Source organism: Myotis nattereri (assembly GCF_964212035.1).
Source record: "Myotis nattereri genome assembly, chromosome: 5".
Classification (NCBI taxonomy): Eukaryota; Metazoa; Chordata; class Mammalia; order Chiroptera; family Vespertilionidae; genus Myotis; species Myotis nattereri.
The window spans coordinates 23,466,698-23,483,124 of NC_138080.1; the positions used below are offsets into that span (position 1 = coordinate 23,466,698).

Sequence of the window (16,427 nt, forward strand, 5' to 3'; positions counted from 1 at the left end):
TTTACACTAAAAAGAAAGAACCAGTATGGTTCTTATTATGACCGGCCAGATTATTATGACCACCCCATCAATACTTCATTGACACTTCCAAAAATACTGAATATTGAAAACTTCCTAAGCAAATACTCTCAAGGTTTTATTATTATTATTATTTGCATAACTAATTCACTACTTTGTACTAATGGGATGGTCATAATTATCTGGCCGGTCATAATAATCTGGCCACTCAGTGTATGTCCCCATGACTTATTTATATTATAAGTAGAAGTTTGTACCTTTTGACTCCCTTCACCCATTTCAACCACCCTTCACCCCCTGCCTTTGGCAACTACCAATCTCTTCTCTGTATCTATGAGTTTGTTTTTTAGATTCTACATATAAGTGATAGCATTCAGTATTTGTCTGTCTGATTTATTAAAATTTATTCATTTCTTTTTAAGCTTTTACATTAATTTTTTATTTTTAAATTTCTTTATTGATTAAGATATTACATATGTGTCCTTATCCCCCCATTTAATTTATGAGTGGTCCCTCAGCTCCAGTGAGGTTGGGAGAGGAATGAGGTGCAGAATGGGCAGAGCTGAGCCTGGGGGCAGACCCAGGTACTTACCTGAGCCTCCAGGTGCATTAAAGGTCAGTGACCCATTGGGTGGGGCCTTGCTCAGCTTTTTGAAGACGACATGTTCCATTTTGTGGAGCAGGGTAGTGGCCACAGAGTTCTGCTCTGAGTGGGACAAGGTCTCCAGGTCCCCAGGGTTCTTCAGCAGGTCATCCACCCCCTGTATGAGGTCCTGGGGGTGTGGACACAGAGTCATTGGCCCATGCACTAGAGGGGCTACAGGAAGACTTTGCCCACTCAGCTCCAGTAAACGGATTCTAGATGCTGTGTATTTGGGGATAAAGGTGGTACCGGATTGTCCCTGCAACCCAGCCATTTAGAGGTCAGTCCTGTTCCTGAATGCCAAGGGTGACGTAAACTGACTGGGCAGGAACAGCAAGAAAGGTGTTAGTCAGCGTGTGAGGATCTAACAGTGAGTACAAGTACCTGCATGTCTGCTTTCCCCACCCGCCCTCTGAGAAGTGGGGACTCAGAGCAGGGCAGCATTGTGTCTCTTCCCAAACCAAGGCTTCCCCAGTCCTCTATGGGATGCCTCCACGTGCCTCCCCCAGGTGCTGTCCTTACCTGGATCTTGTCCGGTTCTGAGGCTGACTTGAAGTCTCTGTCGAAATCATCAAATTTTTGTAACAAACTGGAGACCTTTGAGGAGAAGGGAGATGTGATGGTCAGAGAGCCTCACAGGTAGATGGGGAAACTTGGAGAAAATAGGTGGGTGCTGCAGGTGGCACGGAGGTATTTCCTGCCTCTGTCCCTGTGGGAGTCACTCACCTTGCTGTTGTTGATTCCAGGGTGTGCAGTCCCGGTGCCAGTGCCAGTGCCGGTGCCGGTGCCAGTGCTTGTGCCGGTGCCGGTGCTGGAGCCGGTGCCGGTGCCGGAGGGGATCCCTGGTGCAGACAGAAGGGCAATTCATTAGGTGTATGTGAGTGTATGTGTGTGTGTGTGTGTGTGTGTGTGTGTGTGTATGTGTTGGGATATTCTGAGTTGACTGAACTGAAATTTTTGGGAGGATTAGGGAGGTCCCTCGTGTAGGAAAATTGATGGAGGCTGAGTAGCTGAGAATTGTGGTCAGGGTGCCAGGGTTGTTGGTCAGAGACAGGGCTGGCTAGGGAAGACGGACCCACGCTTGAATCTTCTTACCCCCATGTTTCTGGACAGGACCCCTGAATCCATCATTGTCTGGGAGGTCCGAGAGTCTATCTGGAATGTTTGTGATCACAGGGGCTCTGGTGGGAGAAGTACTCGTTCTGGAAGTCACTGGTGATGACAAAGAAGACAGATATTGCATTGGAACACAAAACACTGTGAGTTCCTGAAGCAACTTAAATGTCATCACTTTCTCAAAAATAAGATATCAGGTGGGTGGGGGTGAGGGTTCCAAACGTCCAGAAGTGACACTCTGAGGAGGGTTCTCAGCCTTGAGGTTTGGAGAGGGTGGGTGTCCAGGACAGCTTTTTAATATTTTTGTTGTTGCTTTTTATGCCTGAGAAAGTGGGCCAAATGACCTCAAATCTCATGGGCAGGAACAGATTATATATTTATAGGTACACACACACACACACACACACACACACACACACACACACACACACATATATATATATATATAATGTCTATAGACTATTACATTTTGAAAATGAAATATATTTTAATAAGCACTGCCTTTATAATTATAAAAAAATTAAAAGGCAACCTACAATTTGGGAGAAAATGTTTGCAAATCATGTATCTTACAAACAGTTAACATCCAAAATACTATATAGAGAACTCTTTTAATTCACTAGACAAAACACACAAAACTACACCATCGAATTTAAGAATGGGTAGTGGATCTGATAGACTAATCACGGAAACCTGATTGCCCACCTCCCTCTTAGCGCCCTGCCCTAGCTCCTCTCTCTCATCCTTGACAAAATGCTTCTGTGCTGCTCTCAGTGGTGAGGGTTCTGGATGCCCTATAAGCTCCCCCAACAATCTCTGTATGCCCACTCCAAGCCCCTGTACCATCACATCTCTTGAAGCGGCTAGTAAGGATCTCTCCAGATGAAGAATTGAATCCGTGAGCACAGCGACAGGCAGTGGCATTGACACATTTAGAGTTCCGAGGACACCACCAAGCACAGTCTTCCGGGGTAGAGGCTGTGGGTATGGAGAGCATGGTGAGAAGGCCCATGAAATGGAAGAAGTCAGCTATCAGCTGGGGATCCAAGGGCTTGTAGGAGGGGGTGAGGAGAATGAAGATGATGCCAGACAAGCAAGAGCCACCCAGATAGTGGATGCCAGAGTGGGGGAGAGGGAGTTATGGCTGATACTGGACTTAGCAGAGCTCAGAAAATTCTGGACATTTAGGGAGGAAGTAATAGCTTCTCTTATTTTCAGAAGACCCTCTCTGGGCCTCTTCAGAGTAAGCCTCCTTCTCTCCTTGTTAATGAGAGGACCTGGACCCCAGCAAGCACTACCCAGCTTATGCCACTAATTGCCCTGGCTGGGCAGACTCACCTTTAACGGTTTCTTCTGCAGCATCCAATGTGGAAAAGAGCTGCAAATAGAGTCCTGATACTGAAAGACAGAGAGATGATCAAGATAGGAAAGTGGAGCTCTAATTTCAACCCCTGTCCACATGGCCACTCCACCTGGGAGGTGGCTCTGGCCCTGCAGCCCACAGCTTTCTGGCAGCTTCTTTGAGGTTTCTATACTTGAAATCAAGGACTCTGTCTTTCCCCTCCATTTCCTGGGACTCCCCAAGGAGTCAGTCACTGAGAGTCGGGGAACCTCAGGTGCTACAGGTAAGGGGACAGAACATACAACAGCTGATGACAGGGACACATCTTAGAAACTCCAGCCTTTTCCAATGGAGAGTATATCTTAAAGGAGAAAGTAGTCAGGCTGGCTTGCCTTTTCCCATGTCCACATTCTTTGTTCTTTGGCAATGGCAGAAATCTGCTTTGAAAAGGCCCCACTCTCTCCTCCTAGTGAGTAGCTGCCAGTTCTTATTCACATGGGGGCATCCTATAGGTGAATGTTGTGGCTTCAATGCTCTGTTGTCCAGATGTGGATGTACTAGTAAGTGTCCTGAGTTCTCCCTGTCTTTTAGCCCCTGTGCACTTGCTTCCCTGGCAGCTCCCAGGTGGGGCGGCTCCCAGGTGGGGACATCATGATTACCTGTGTCCCAGCCTGAGGATTTGGACAAAGGCCAGGGTGGGCCTTCCTGGGAGCCAAATGCAGGAGAAATGTGTTCCCTGAGCAGTACCCAGCTTGGCTCCCATTGATGGCCTTTGTCCTGCCTCCTCCAGGACAGCTGCTCTCTGCCTTAATTCTCCTTGCTGGCAGGACAGATTTCTCCCTTCCATGCTAACTCTGAGACTCAAGCTGGCTCAAGACCCACCCATGAACCTGACTCCTCAAGGGGCTTGGAGGAAGGGGTGAGGAGAATGAAGATGATGCCAGACAAGCAAGAGCCACCCAGACAGTGGATGCCAGACCATGGTAGACAATGGGGGTTGATGTCCAGCCATGCAGGCTTGGGGTGGTGAGGGTGCCTCTTATGATCCCCACAAAGGCATCCCCTGAACTGACAGGAAATAGTGAGAATTCACTTCTGAGTAAGGCCAGCAGTAGGTAAGGGCTGGGTGGCTGAAGAAGGGAGCAGATGCTGATGGATGAGGGGTGGCAGCTATTTCTGTTATCTGGTTTCTTGGTCTCCACCAGGGACACAGACCTATAGGTCTTATTGAGGTGGGGACTCACCCTCTATCATCTCTGCCCCAGTGGTTTGGGCCCCCATGTGGCTTGAGTTGACCTCTACCAGAGAGGGTCAGGCCTGAGGCAATGGTGTCCAATTACATCCTCTCTTTCAATCTTATCCAGATAGGAGCCTCTTCCATTTATCCAACTTTCTGAGTATGTGTGGGGTGGTCTATGTCACCCTGCCCACATCCAACACAACATCCTCCTGGGTGCTATTCATCTGAGTTGCCCACAGGCCCATGAACTGAACTTATTGGATTGGATCAGGGTGGAGCCTTGCTTGGGAAAATAGATGTGGCTGAGAGGCTGAGAAGTGGGGTCAGGGTGCAAGTAGGGGTTTCACCAGGTGTGGTTGTTGGCCAGGGTAGGGCCAGCTGGGCCACATGGACCAACCCTTGACTCTTCTCACATGTCTGAGCAGGGTTCTTCAAGGCCTGAGGGATATGAAATTGCTCCTAGGTGACCAAACCTATGTAGACTCTAGTGAGGGAAGATCTCATCCTGGCAATTACTGATGAAGAAGAAAAGGATGGATATTGCACTGGAATGCAGTACTCTGTGAGCTCTTGAAGTATCTTGAATTCCACCCCTTTCTTTGTTTTATGAAATTAAGATGCCAAGTAGTAAGAGGATGTTCCAAAATTGCATAAGTGGCACTTAGTGGGGGCATTCAGAGCCTTGGGGTTCTGAGAGGGTGGGAGACCTGGTTAGTGCCCAAGCTACAATCTGATGAGCTAGAGAAAGGATTGAGAATTCCAAACCTAAAGAATGAGAAGGTGGAAGACATGGGATTTTTCTTACAATCACAGGGTTTATCAGGATCAATGCCGAACATTGCCTCAGAAGCAGGCCTGTAGCCTTGGCCGCAATGGCAGTAGGACTCCATGAAGTCTTGGCAGTCTAAATATACTCCACAGGACACTATTGAGTTTGGTCCACAATCCTTGATGTCTGGAACACAATAGGACAAAATGTCACCTCTCAAAGGCACAAATGTTCTCATTGGGCAGAGACCCTGCCCTCCAGTCTGACCCTGTCATGGGGGCTGGACAGAACACAGGTCTAGGGTTGCACTCCAGGATGGAGCTGGGCAGAATCGGCTGCTCCAGTGCCTACTGACTCCTCTGCCCAACTTTACTTTCTGAGGCACCTGCATTCAGACACTCTGCTGTGTCATGATGGGGTTGAAAGGAGGTCTGCATCCCTCTCTTCAGGCCTTGAGAGGTAGATGGAGACACTGATTCAGGCTCCAAACCCTCCTTTGTGATTCTATTTGCATCATTGAGACTTGGGGGTGGCCTCCAGTTAGGGTGACAGTGGATTTGATGGCCATCCTCAATGCTGAGGTTGTGGAGGGAGTCATGGATGGGGACTGTACAGGGTGACGTGGCACTCATCACACACCTGGAGATAGAACCAGGTGTCAGCCCCTGTCATTGACAGCTTCCACTTCTCTTTAATCACAGTGGGCCAAGTACACCCCACCCTCCTTGATAAGTCTTCTTATCTCCATCCTGGGTAAGATCCCCTGTCATCAGAGGCAGTAGGGGAAGAAGCAGCATGGAGGTGCTCACAGCTGTCATGGGGGTGTTCTCTGGCATCTTATCCCTCCATGTTCTCTAAACCTGAGAGAAAGATGCCCGTGAGCCAGGTCTCGTTTGAGTAGCTCAGGGATCTATCGAGCAGTGGCTAGACACCACTGGGTAAGAACAGCAACTTAATAAATAACCAAATGAATAAAAATGTAGGGTCAGAAAGTTTGACCCTGTACATTCCAATCAAGGGACCAAAGACTTTAGGGCTTGAAAGGACTCATTGGGATCATGATGAGGCAATTAAGTCTCCTCCCAGGTCAGAGTTTCTTTTCTAAATTCATGAATTTCCCTTTTAAGGCCTAGGCTGTGGAGTCAGACAAGAACAGGAGAGGAACTGGAAGGGACCCACATCTGTGGGATTCATGTTTAGCCCCCACCTGGGCAATGGGTCTTTTCTTTTCAGATGATAGTGATGGCTGGAGACCTGCCATCAAGTGTGATGACATGGGGTGGAGTAGAGTTGAGGAAAAGTGGGAATAAGGTGTGGAATGGAAATACATGATAGTGGGAAATTCCTCAACCTGAAAAGTGCTCTCAAGAAGGGAGCTGGGATCCAGGTCCCTTAGTAGCATCTTCTCTCCATGTCTACCCAGTCTACAATTTCCCATGAGACACACACATGTAAATGCACAAAGAAACTGTTAGGGATACCACTAGTGTCATGGATGGGCTGGGTACTAGTGACAACAACATCTTTTTCTTTTCCTGATAAAATTTACCTTTCCACAAATATTAAATAACATTTGGGTACTGAGAAAACAAAGAAAATCAAATAATGACAAAAATAATCACCCATAAGTCCCCAGGCCTGCAGGGGAGGGCAGTTGGGGGTGACCAGACCTGCAGGGGAGGGAGTTGGGGGCAATCAGGGGAACATTTAGGCATTGATCAGGCTGGCAGGGGAGTGGTTAGGGGGCAACAGGCAGGCAGGCAGGCAAGCAGCTGGGAGCCAGCAGTCCCGGATTGTGAGAGGGATGTCCACAGGGATCGGGCCTAAACTGGCAGTTGGACATCCCCCGAGGGGTCCCAGATTGGAGAGGGTGAAGGCTGGGCGGAGGGACATCCCCCCCACCCCCAGTGCAAGAATTTCGTGTACCAGGCCTCTAATGAAAATAATAATTACAGTAACAGCAGTAACAATGGTAATAGCTCACATTTGTTGACAATTTCTCTGCACTCATCTTAAAATTTTTTTTCATGCTGGTAACTATGAAGTCTTACACCATCCATGTAGGGTAGGTACAATAATTATCCCCAATATACAGACCAGAAAACTGAGGGAGAGGAGAAATAATTTCCTGAAGGTCAGAGAGCCACTTAGTGGCAAAGCTAGAGTTAGAACCCACACAGCCCAGATCCATTGTGTAAGCTCTAAACACCCTTCCTACTAATTATAAAAACCTAACTGCCCACTTCCCTCATACTACCCTGCCCTGTCTCCTCTCTCTAATCCTTGACAAAATGCTTGTGCTGCTCTGGATGCACCACAATCTACCCCAATAATCTCTTTATGTCCCTCCACCCCTTTCCCCAAAACCTCTGTACCATTGCAACTCTTCAAGTGGCCACTGGTGAAGACACTACTTGATGCAGCACTGAATCCTGGTGCGCAGTGACAGGAGCGGGCATTGACACATGGAGGGTTCGGAGGGCACCATCGAATACAGGCTGTGGGGTGGAACAGTGAGGATGGAGGCCATGGTCAGAAGGCTCAAGGAATGAATAAAGCCATGGACAACTGTGAGTTCAAGACTAGAGGAGGGGAGATAAGGGAGGGATGGCTGCTATTGGAAGAGGAATAGACAAAAAAATCTGGGCATTTAGGGAGGTAAAACAGCTTTTCTTATCTCCAGAAGACCATCTCTGAGCCTCACTTGCAGAATAAGCCTTCTTCCCTCCCAACTGGTGAGAGGACCCAGACCATAGCCTGCACCCCCAGCTTAATATCACTAATGGGCATCTGTGTGGGCAGACTTACCCCTATCCTTCTGGGCTGCAGAAACCAATGGCAACAACAGCAGCACTGACAGTTCTGGGACAGAAAAACATGAAGAGAAGACAAAGAAAAGAGAGTCAATCTCCAATTTCAAAACCTGGCTGCATGGCCATTGCTTCCTTTGGAAGTGGTTCTTACCCTGCAGCCCATGGCCTTCCAGCAGGTTCTTCGTGTACTTGACTGGGAATTGAGGACTCAATCTTTCCCCTCCACCTCCCAGAAAAACCTGAGAAATCAGTCACCAACAGATACAGTCCTCATGGATCCTCAGGTGCCACAGGTAAGGGCACAGAACATACATGACGGATGCTGATAGGGACACGTCTTAGAAACCCCAACCTGTCCCAGAGGAGGGGATAGATCTTCAAGATCCCTTTGCCCAGATCCAGTTTCTTGTTCTCTGGCAATTGTAGAAATCTGAGGATTTCTCTTCCAGGATCATTTCCCTTGTTAAATGTACATTTTCTGGGTATACAGAAGGAGCTGGGTATTAGAATTAGACTCCAAAGTGTGAGCCCTAGCTCACAGTGTCAGCAGGGGTAAGAACCATGGAGTGGAGAGATGGGGGCTAATGAGAGGTGAGGAGTGAGGACGAAGGCAGCCGCAGGGTAGAGTCACTATCTCCTGGCTAAGTGGCCTCTCCAGGTATAGCACCCATGGCTTCTTTGGCTCCTTCCACATGAGCTCCTGGCCCTCAGACAGAGCTCTGAGGGCACAGCCTTTGCCCTTTTTCTTCCAGTTCGGCCCTACGGAATAAGTCACTGAACAGGCTTTGTGGTCTGAAAACAACTACAGGTGCAAACGGATGAAACCTACCCTCCAGGCGATAACTGGATCACATATGTAGAGTCCATCCTTTCATGCATATGAGCCAGTGAACCCTATGCAAATTCAGCTCTGTGGGCTTTTACAAGAAGTTTCTAAAATGTGTCCATTCTTTAAAAACGCCATGTACCACAAATCAGATAATGATAAAATGTGGCTATGTTTCATAAAAACCAGGAAGCAAATTACAACCAATGGGGAAAACCTAATGGAAACACTGAACGTACTAGGTAACAGTTGCTATCCTAAGCATTGAAGGAAATAAAGACTAACCAGACTTTGGCTGACCTCGTTAATATTGATTTTTACTAATTCACTATCCTTTAAATCATGCCATGATACACACACAAAGATGATGTATTTCTTAGCATAATAGAGTTTTCAGATAGTTTGATTATGTAACCTTCTGAAAAAAAAAATGACATGTGCTAGTTAATCTTATGTATCAATTTGGTTAGACTACAGTACCCAGACATCTAGTCAACATTAGTTTACTAGAGGCCCGGTGCACGGAATTTGTACACAGGTGGGGTCCATAGGCCTGGCCAGCGAACAGGGCCAATCGGGGCCAAGCCAGAGAGGAGGCAATGGTTGCCAGGCTGGGCCCGGAAGGAACGGACACCAGATGCTGATTCGGCCATCATCAGCGTCCCGTGACCTTGTGGTTCCCCGCCTCCCTCCCTCCTCCTTCCTCACTGCTGCTACCGCGGCAGTTGGGTGGCAGGTCGATTTGGGCCTGCCAGCTGGGGGGGAGGGACAGGGCATGGGAGGTTGGCCACTGGCCCAGAGGAGGGAGCCGGCCCTCAGCCCCCCTGGGAAAGGGGCAGTGTCTACTGCCACCCACCCCTGGTTCCCAGTCCCAGCCTGGAGGCTGGCCCCAATCAGGTGATCAGGGCCTACCAGCCAGGAGGAGAGATTGGTGGAAGTTGGCCAGCCTTGGGAGGTTGGCTGTGGGAGCACACTGACCACCAGGGGGCAGCTCCTGCATTGAGTGTCTGCCTCCTGGTGGCCAGTGCGTGTCATAGTGACCAGTCATTCTGGTCGTTCTGGTAGCTTAAGCTTTTATATACAGTATATAAAGACTAGAGGCTCAGTGCACAAAATTCGTGCTGGGGATGGGGGGAAGTCCTCTCAGCTCAGCCTGCATCCTCTCCAATCCCGGACCCCTTGGGGGATGTCCGACTGCTGGGAATCAGGCCTAAACCAGCAGTCGGACATCCCTCTTACAATCCTGGGCTGCTGGCTCCTAATCGCTCACCTGCCAGCCTCCTTGGTTGCCCCTAACTGCCGGACTCCTTGGTCACCCCTCACGGCCCCACCACTGGCCTGGTCATCCCACGAAGACTGCTTGTTCAGTCGTTTGGTAGTCCCTCACTAACCACCCTGCCGACCTGGTTGTAGGCAGCCATCCTGTGAGGGTGTGAAGGTTAATTTGCATATTACCTCTTTATTACATAGGGTGTTGCTGTGAATGTGTGTTTTTAAAAAATCTTTATTGTTGAAAGTATTACATATGTCCCTCTTTTACCCCATTGACCTCTCCCAGCCTACCCCTACTCCCCACCGCAAGCCTTTACCACCCTATTGTCTGTGTTCCTGAGTCATGCATATATGCATACAAGATCATAAGTTGATCTTTTCCCACTCACCCACACTCCCTTGCTTTCCCTCTTAGGGTTGACAGTCTGTTCTGTGCTTCTATGACTTTGAATCTATTTTAGATGAGATTAACATTTAAGTCAGTAGACTGTGAGTAAATCAGGTTGCCCTCCATAATTTGGGTGGGCCACATCCATTCAGTTAAAGACCTTAAAAGAAAAAAGACTGACTTCTTCTTCTGTGGAAGAGGGAATTCTGCTTCCAAACTGCCTTTTTAAATTTTATTTTATTTTTAGCGAGAGCGGAAGAGAGAGGGAAAGACAGAGAGAAACACATTGATTGGTTGCCTCCTGTATGCTCCCTGACCATGGCCCAGGCCGGGGAGGAGCCTGTAACCAAGATACGTGCCCTTGACCGAAATCAAACCGGGACCCTTTGGTCTGAAGGCTGATGCTCTATCCACTGAACCAAACTGGCTAGTGCCTAAACTGCCTTTAGACTTGGACTTCAGATGCAACATCAATTCTTCCCTGGGTTTTCAGCCCACTGGCCTGCTTGGTGGATTTTGAACTTTCCAGCCTCCACTAATCTCATGAGCTCATGCCTTATAATAATGCGTTTCTCTCCCCCCTTTCTGCCTTTCTCTCTCTCTCCCTCCTGCCCTCTCTCCTTCTCTCCTCCCCTCTCTCCTTCCCTCTCTCCCTCCTTTTCTCCCTCTCTGCTTTCCTCCCTCCCTCCTATTGATTCTGCTTCTTTGAAGAAACTGGACTAAAACTAGTGGTTAATGGAAATGTCTGTTAAGTCCTTGAGTATGCCCTAGGAATAAGTTTCACTAACTTTCTCCTTTGAGATTTAATATAAATCAGTTAATGTCCTTAAATTTTCTTCCATTTGTACCTTATAGAGATACTGGGAAAACAAGTCAGGTATCAAGCAAAAACAGACAATATTTTCACACTGGGTAGAGAGTTCCCAGATAGCTTTGATTGTCTATGGTCATTGTTATAATTTTACCTACCTGGCAGCACTCTTAGACATCTGTTTCTCATGGTGCAGATGCAAGTCCAGCCACTAAGGATTTCTGATCTCGGTCTGTGTGTGTTAAAAAAACCCTTTCTGTTTGAAGTATATATTGTGTCCTAGAGGAAGTGACTTAAGAAACTATTGATTTGCATTTTTTCTTACCCATAATCTGCCCAATAATTAACTTCTCAGGAACTCCAGTTCTTCTTTTTAAAAATTTACACAGTATTTTAAGTCTGTACAAGAGGCCTCTTTGAGGGTGATTTTTAAGTGTTTTTACAGAGGAAAATGTGATACTGTGCATTCAAAGACCTCCCCAAATGAAAAATCACTCTAGTGGTCTTTTTGCCCCTATAGGACCTTAGGTCAGAGTGAACAGAATTATCTCTTTATTATCTATTAATAGATATTTTATTGAGGTATAATTAACCTACATTATATTTAGATGTACAACATCATAATTCAATAACTGTATACACTGGGAAATGATCACCAGAATGTCTAGTTAGCATTCATCACCATGTATAATTATAATTTTTTTGTGATAAGAACTTTTAAGTTCTACTTTTTTAGCAACTTTTAAATATGCAATACTTTATTATTGACTATAGTCACAATGCTGTACATTACATGCCCTGGCTTATTTATTTTGTAACTGGAAGTTTATATCTTTTTACTCCATTTAACCATTACCCCCATTCACCCCCCCAACTCTGGCAGTAACTAATCTGTGCTCTGTATCTATGAACTATTTTTTTATTTTTATTTCACATATAAGTGAGATCACATGATATTTGACTTTCTCTGTCTGATTTATTTTTCTAGGCATAGTGACCCCCATCTCCATCCATGTTGTCATTAATAGCAACACTTCATTCTTTTTTTTAATGGCGAAATCAGACAGTCAAACCTCAGACGGAAGGTAGGGGAGGGTAGAGGTAAGGGGGAGAGATCAACCAAAGGACTTATATTCAAGCATATAGGCCTAACCAATGGACACAGACAACAGGAGGGTGAGGGCATGAGTGGGGTGGATGGGGGGTAACATGGGGATAAAGACACATATGTAATTACTTAATCAATAAAAAAATTAAAAAAATATTCTCATTCATAAATAGGCAATTAGACTGTTTCCATATCTTGGCTGTTGTAAATAATGTTGCAATTAACATTAGGATATATATTTCTTTTTGAGTTCGTATTTTCTTCAGAAAAATACCCAGAGATTAAACTGCTAGATTATATGGTAATTTTATTGTAATTTTTTAAGGGACCTTCAAAAGTTACTGTCTTGTTGCTATTTTAAAATACATATAGGTTCACAGGAAGTTGGAGAAACAATGCTGAGGTTCTGTGTACCCTTCACCCAGGTTCTTGGCAAGATGACACTTTTATGTAATGGTAGTCATATACTTAAGCCAAGAAATTGGGATTGGTATATTGTATAGTTCTGTGACTTTTTTTTAAAGTTTATTTTATTTTTTTTTATTCCTTAAAGTATTACAAAGGGTATTACATATGTGTCCTTTTTTTCCCCCCTGCCCTTGACAATCCCCTGGCCTCCCCTACCCCCCAGTGTCTTATGTCCATTGGTTATGCTTATATGCATGCATACAAGTCCTTCGGTTGATCTCTTACCCCCCTCCCTACTGCCCCCCAACCCTCCATGGCCTTCCCACTGCAGTTTGACAGTCTGTTTGAGGCAGCTCTGCCTCCGTATCTATTATTGTTCAAAAGTTTATAACGGTGTTTATTATCCATGAATGAGTGAGATCATGTGGTATTTTTCCTTCATTGACTGGATTATTTCACTTAGCATAATGCTCTCCAGTTCCATCCATGCTGTTGCAAATGGTAAGAGTTCCTTCTTTTTTACAGCAGCATAGTATTCCATTGTGTAGATGTACCACTGTTTTATAATCCATTTATCTACTGATGGGCACTTAGGCTGTTTCCAGATCTTAGCTATGGTGAATTGTGCTGCTATGAACATATGGGTGCATATATCCTTTCTGATTGGAATTTCTGGTTTCTTGGGATATATTCCTAGAAGAGGGATCACAGGGTCAAATGGGAGTTCCATTTTTAGTTTTATTGAGGAAACTGCATACTGTCTTCCATAGTGGCTACACCAGTCTGCATTCCCACCAGCAGTGCACGAGTGTTCCTTTTTCTCCACATCCTCTCCAGCACTTGTTGTTTGTTGATTTGTTGATGATAGCCATTCTGACAGGTGTGAGATGGTACCTCATTGTTGTTTTGATTTGCATCTCTCAGATGATTAGTGACTTTGAGCATGTTTTCATATGTCTCTTGGCTTTCTGAATGTCCTCTTTTGAAAGGTGTCTATTTAGATCCTTTGCCCATTTTTTGATTGGATTGTTTTTCTTCCTTTTGTTAAGTTGTATGAGTTTCCTATAAATGTTGGAGATTAGGCCATTATCAGATATGACATTGGCAAATATGTTTTCCCACGCAGTGGGTTTTCTTATTGTTTTGTTGATGGTTTCTTTTGCTGCGCAGAAGCTTTTTATTTTGATGTAGTCCCATTTGTTCATTTTCTCTTTAGTTTCAAGTGCCCTAGGAGCTGTATCAGTGAAGAAATTGCTTCGGCATATGTCTGAGATTTTGTTGCCTTTGGATTCTTCTAGAATTTTTATGGTTTCCTGTCGTACATTTAAGTCCTTTGTCCATTTTGAGTTTATTTTTGTGTACGGTGTAAGTTTGTGGTCTAGTTTCATTTTCTTGCATGTATCTGTCCAATTTTCACAACACCATTTATTGAAGAGACTGTTTTGACTCCATTGTATGTTCTTGCCTCCTTTGTCAAATATTAATTGAGCATATTGGTTCGGGCCAATTTCTGGGCTCTCTATTCTATTCCATTGATCTATATGTCTGTTCTTGTGCCAGTACCAGGCAGTTTTGAGAACAGTGGCTTTGTAATACAGCTTGATATCTGGTATTGAGATCCCACCTACTTTCTTCTTTCTCAAGATCACTGCAGCTATTTGGGGTCGTTTTTTATTCCAGATGAATTTTTGGAGAGTTCGTTCTAGATCTGTGAAGTATGCCGTTGGTATTTTAATGGGAAGTGCATTGAATTTATAGATTGCTTTGGGTAGTATGGACATTTTGATAATGTTGATTCTACCAATCCATGAACACGGTATGTTCTTCCATCTGTTTATGTCTTCCTCTATCTCTTTTTTCAACGTCCTGTAGTTTTTTGAGTAGAAGTCTTTCACCTCTGTAGTTAAGTTTATTCCTAGGTAGCTTAATTTTTTTGGTGCGATGGTAACTGGGATTGTTCTTTTTTAGTCTCCTTTCTGAAAGTTCACTATTGGTGTATAGAAATGCCTCAGATTTCTTGGGGTTAATTTTGTATCCTGCTACATTGCCAAATTTGTTTATTAAGTCTAGTAGTTTTTTGATGGAGTCTCTAGGGTTTTGTATGTATAATATCATGTCCTCTGCAAATAAGGACAGTTTTACTTCCTCTTTTCTAATTTGGATGCCTTTTATTTCTTCTTGTTTTCTAATTGCAATGGCTAATATTTCCAGTACTATGTTGAACAGGAATGGTGAGAGTGGGCATCCCTGTCTTGTTCCTGTTCTTAGGGGAAATGGTGTTAGTTTTTGTCCATTGAGTATGATGTTGGCTGTGGGCCTGTCATATATGGCTTTCATTATGTTGCGTTATGATCCTTCTACTCCCGCCTTGCTGAGAGTTTTTATCAAAAATGGGTGTTGGATTTTGTCAAATGCTTTTTCTACATCAATTGATATGACCATGTGGTTTTTTTCTTTCAATTTGTTTATGTGATGTATCATGTTTGTTGATTTGCGGATATTGTACCATCCTTGCATCCCTGGGAGAAATCCAACTTGGTCGTGGTGTATGATCTTTCTGATGTACTGCTGGATCCGATTTGCTAAGATTTTGTTGAGGATTTTGACAACTATGGTCATGAGGGATATTGGCCTGTAATTCTCTTTCATTGTGTTGTCTTTCCCTGGTTTTGGTATTAGGGTGATGCTGGCTTCATAGAATGAGCTTGGAAGTGTTCCTTCCTCTTGAATTTTTTTGTAGTAGTCTGAGGAGGATAGGTTTTAGTTCTTCCTTGAATGTTTGGTAAAACTCCCCTGTGAAGCTGTCTGGTCCTGGGCTTTTGTTTGTTGGAAGCTTTTTGATGACTGCTTCATTGTCTTCCATAGTTATTGGCCTATTGAGATTTTTAGATTCTTCCTGATTGAGTTTTGGAATGTTGTATTTTTCTAGGAATTTGTCCATTTCCTCTAGGTTGTCTAGTTTTTTGGAATAGAGTTGTCCATAGTATTTTTTAACAATCATTTGTATTTCTATGGGGTCTGTTGTTATTTCGCCTCTATCGTTTCTGATTTTGTTTATTTGGGTCCTCTCTCTTGGTGAGCCTGGCTAGAGTTTTATCAATCTTGTTTATCCTTTCATAAAACCAGCTATTGGTTTCATTGATTTTCTGTTTTTTTTTTTTTTTTTTGGGTCTCTATGTCATTTATTTCTGCTCTAATCTTTAGTATCTCCTTCCTTCTGCTCACTCTGGGGTTTTCTTGTTGCTCTCTTTCTAATTCTTTGAGTTGTAGAGTTAGATGATTTACTACCATTTTTTCTTGTTTTTTGAGATAAGCCTGTAGAACTATAAACTTCCCTCTCAGGACTGCTTTCATTGCATCCCACAGGTTTTGGATTGTTGTGTTTTCATTGTTATTAGTTTCCAGGATGTTTTTAATTTCCTCTTTTATCTGATTGGTAACCCAATCAATATTTAATAACTTGCTATTCAGCTTCCAAGTGTTTGAGTATTTTGGGTTGTTTTTATTGTAGGTTATTTCTAATGTTATGCTATTGTGGTCTGAGATGATGCTTGGTATGATTTCAATCTTCTTGAATTTGGGGAGACTTTGTTTGTGACCCAATATGTGGTCTATTTTTGAATATGTCCTATGAGCACTTGAGTAGAATGTATATTCTTTGGCCTTGGGGTGA

The 16,427-nt window shown here is 44.5% G+C and overlaps 1 protein-coding gene across 1 annotated transcript; it reads right to left on the reverse strand.

Moving 5' to 3' along the window:
- Positions 1–437: 437 nt before the first annotated feature.
- On the reverse strand, positions 438–11,472 carry LOC308520436 (adhesion G protein-coupled receptor E2-like). Its single transcript, XM_081092991.1, has 10 exons — positions 11,397–11,472; positions 7,937–7,990; positions 7,504–7,626; positions 5,165–5,314; positions 3,116–3,175; positions 2,621–2,755; positions 1,757–1,873; positions 1,388–1,503; positions 1,184–1,258; positions 438–791 (listed from the first exon to the last, which is right to left on the reverse strand). The coding sequence occupies exons 1-10, from the start codon at positions 11,425–11,427 to the stop codon at positions 519–521; spliced, it is 1,134 nt and encodes a 377-aa protein (XP_080949117.1). The 5' UTR covers positions 11,428–11,472; the 3' UTR covers positions 438–518.
- Between the last annotated feature and the right edge of the window lie 4,955 nt (positions 11,473–16,427).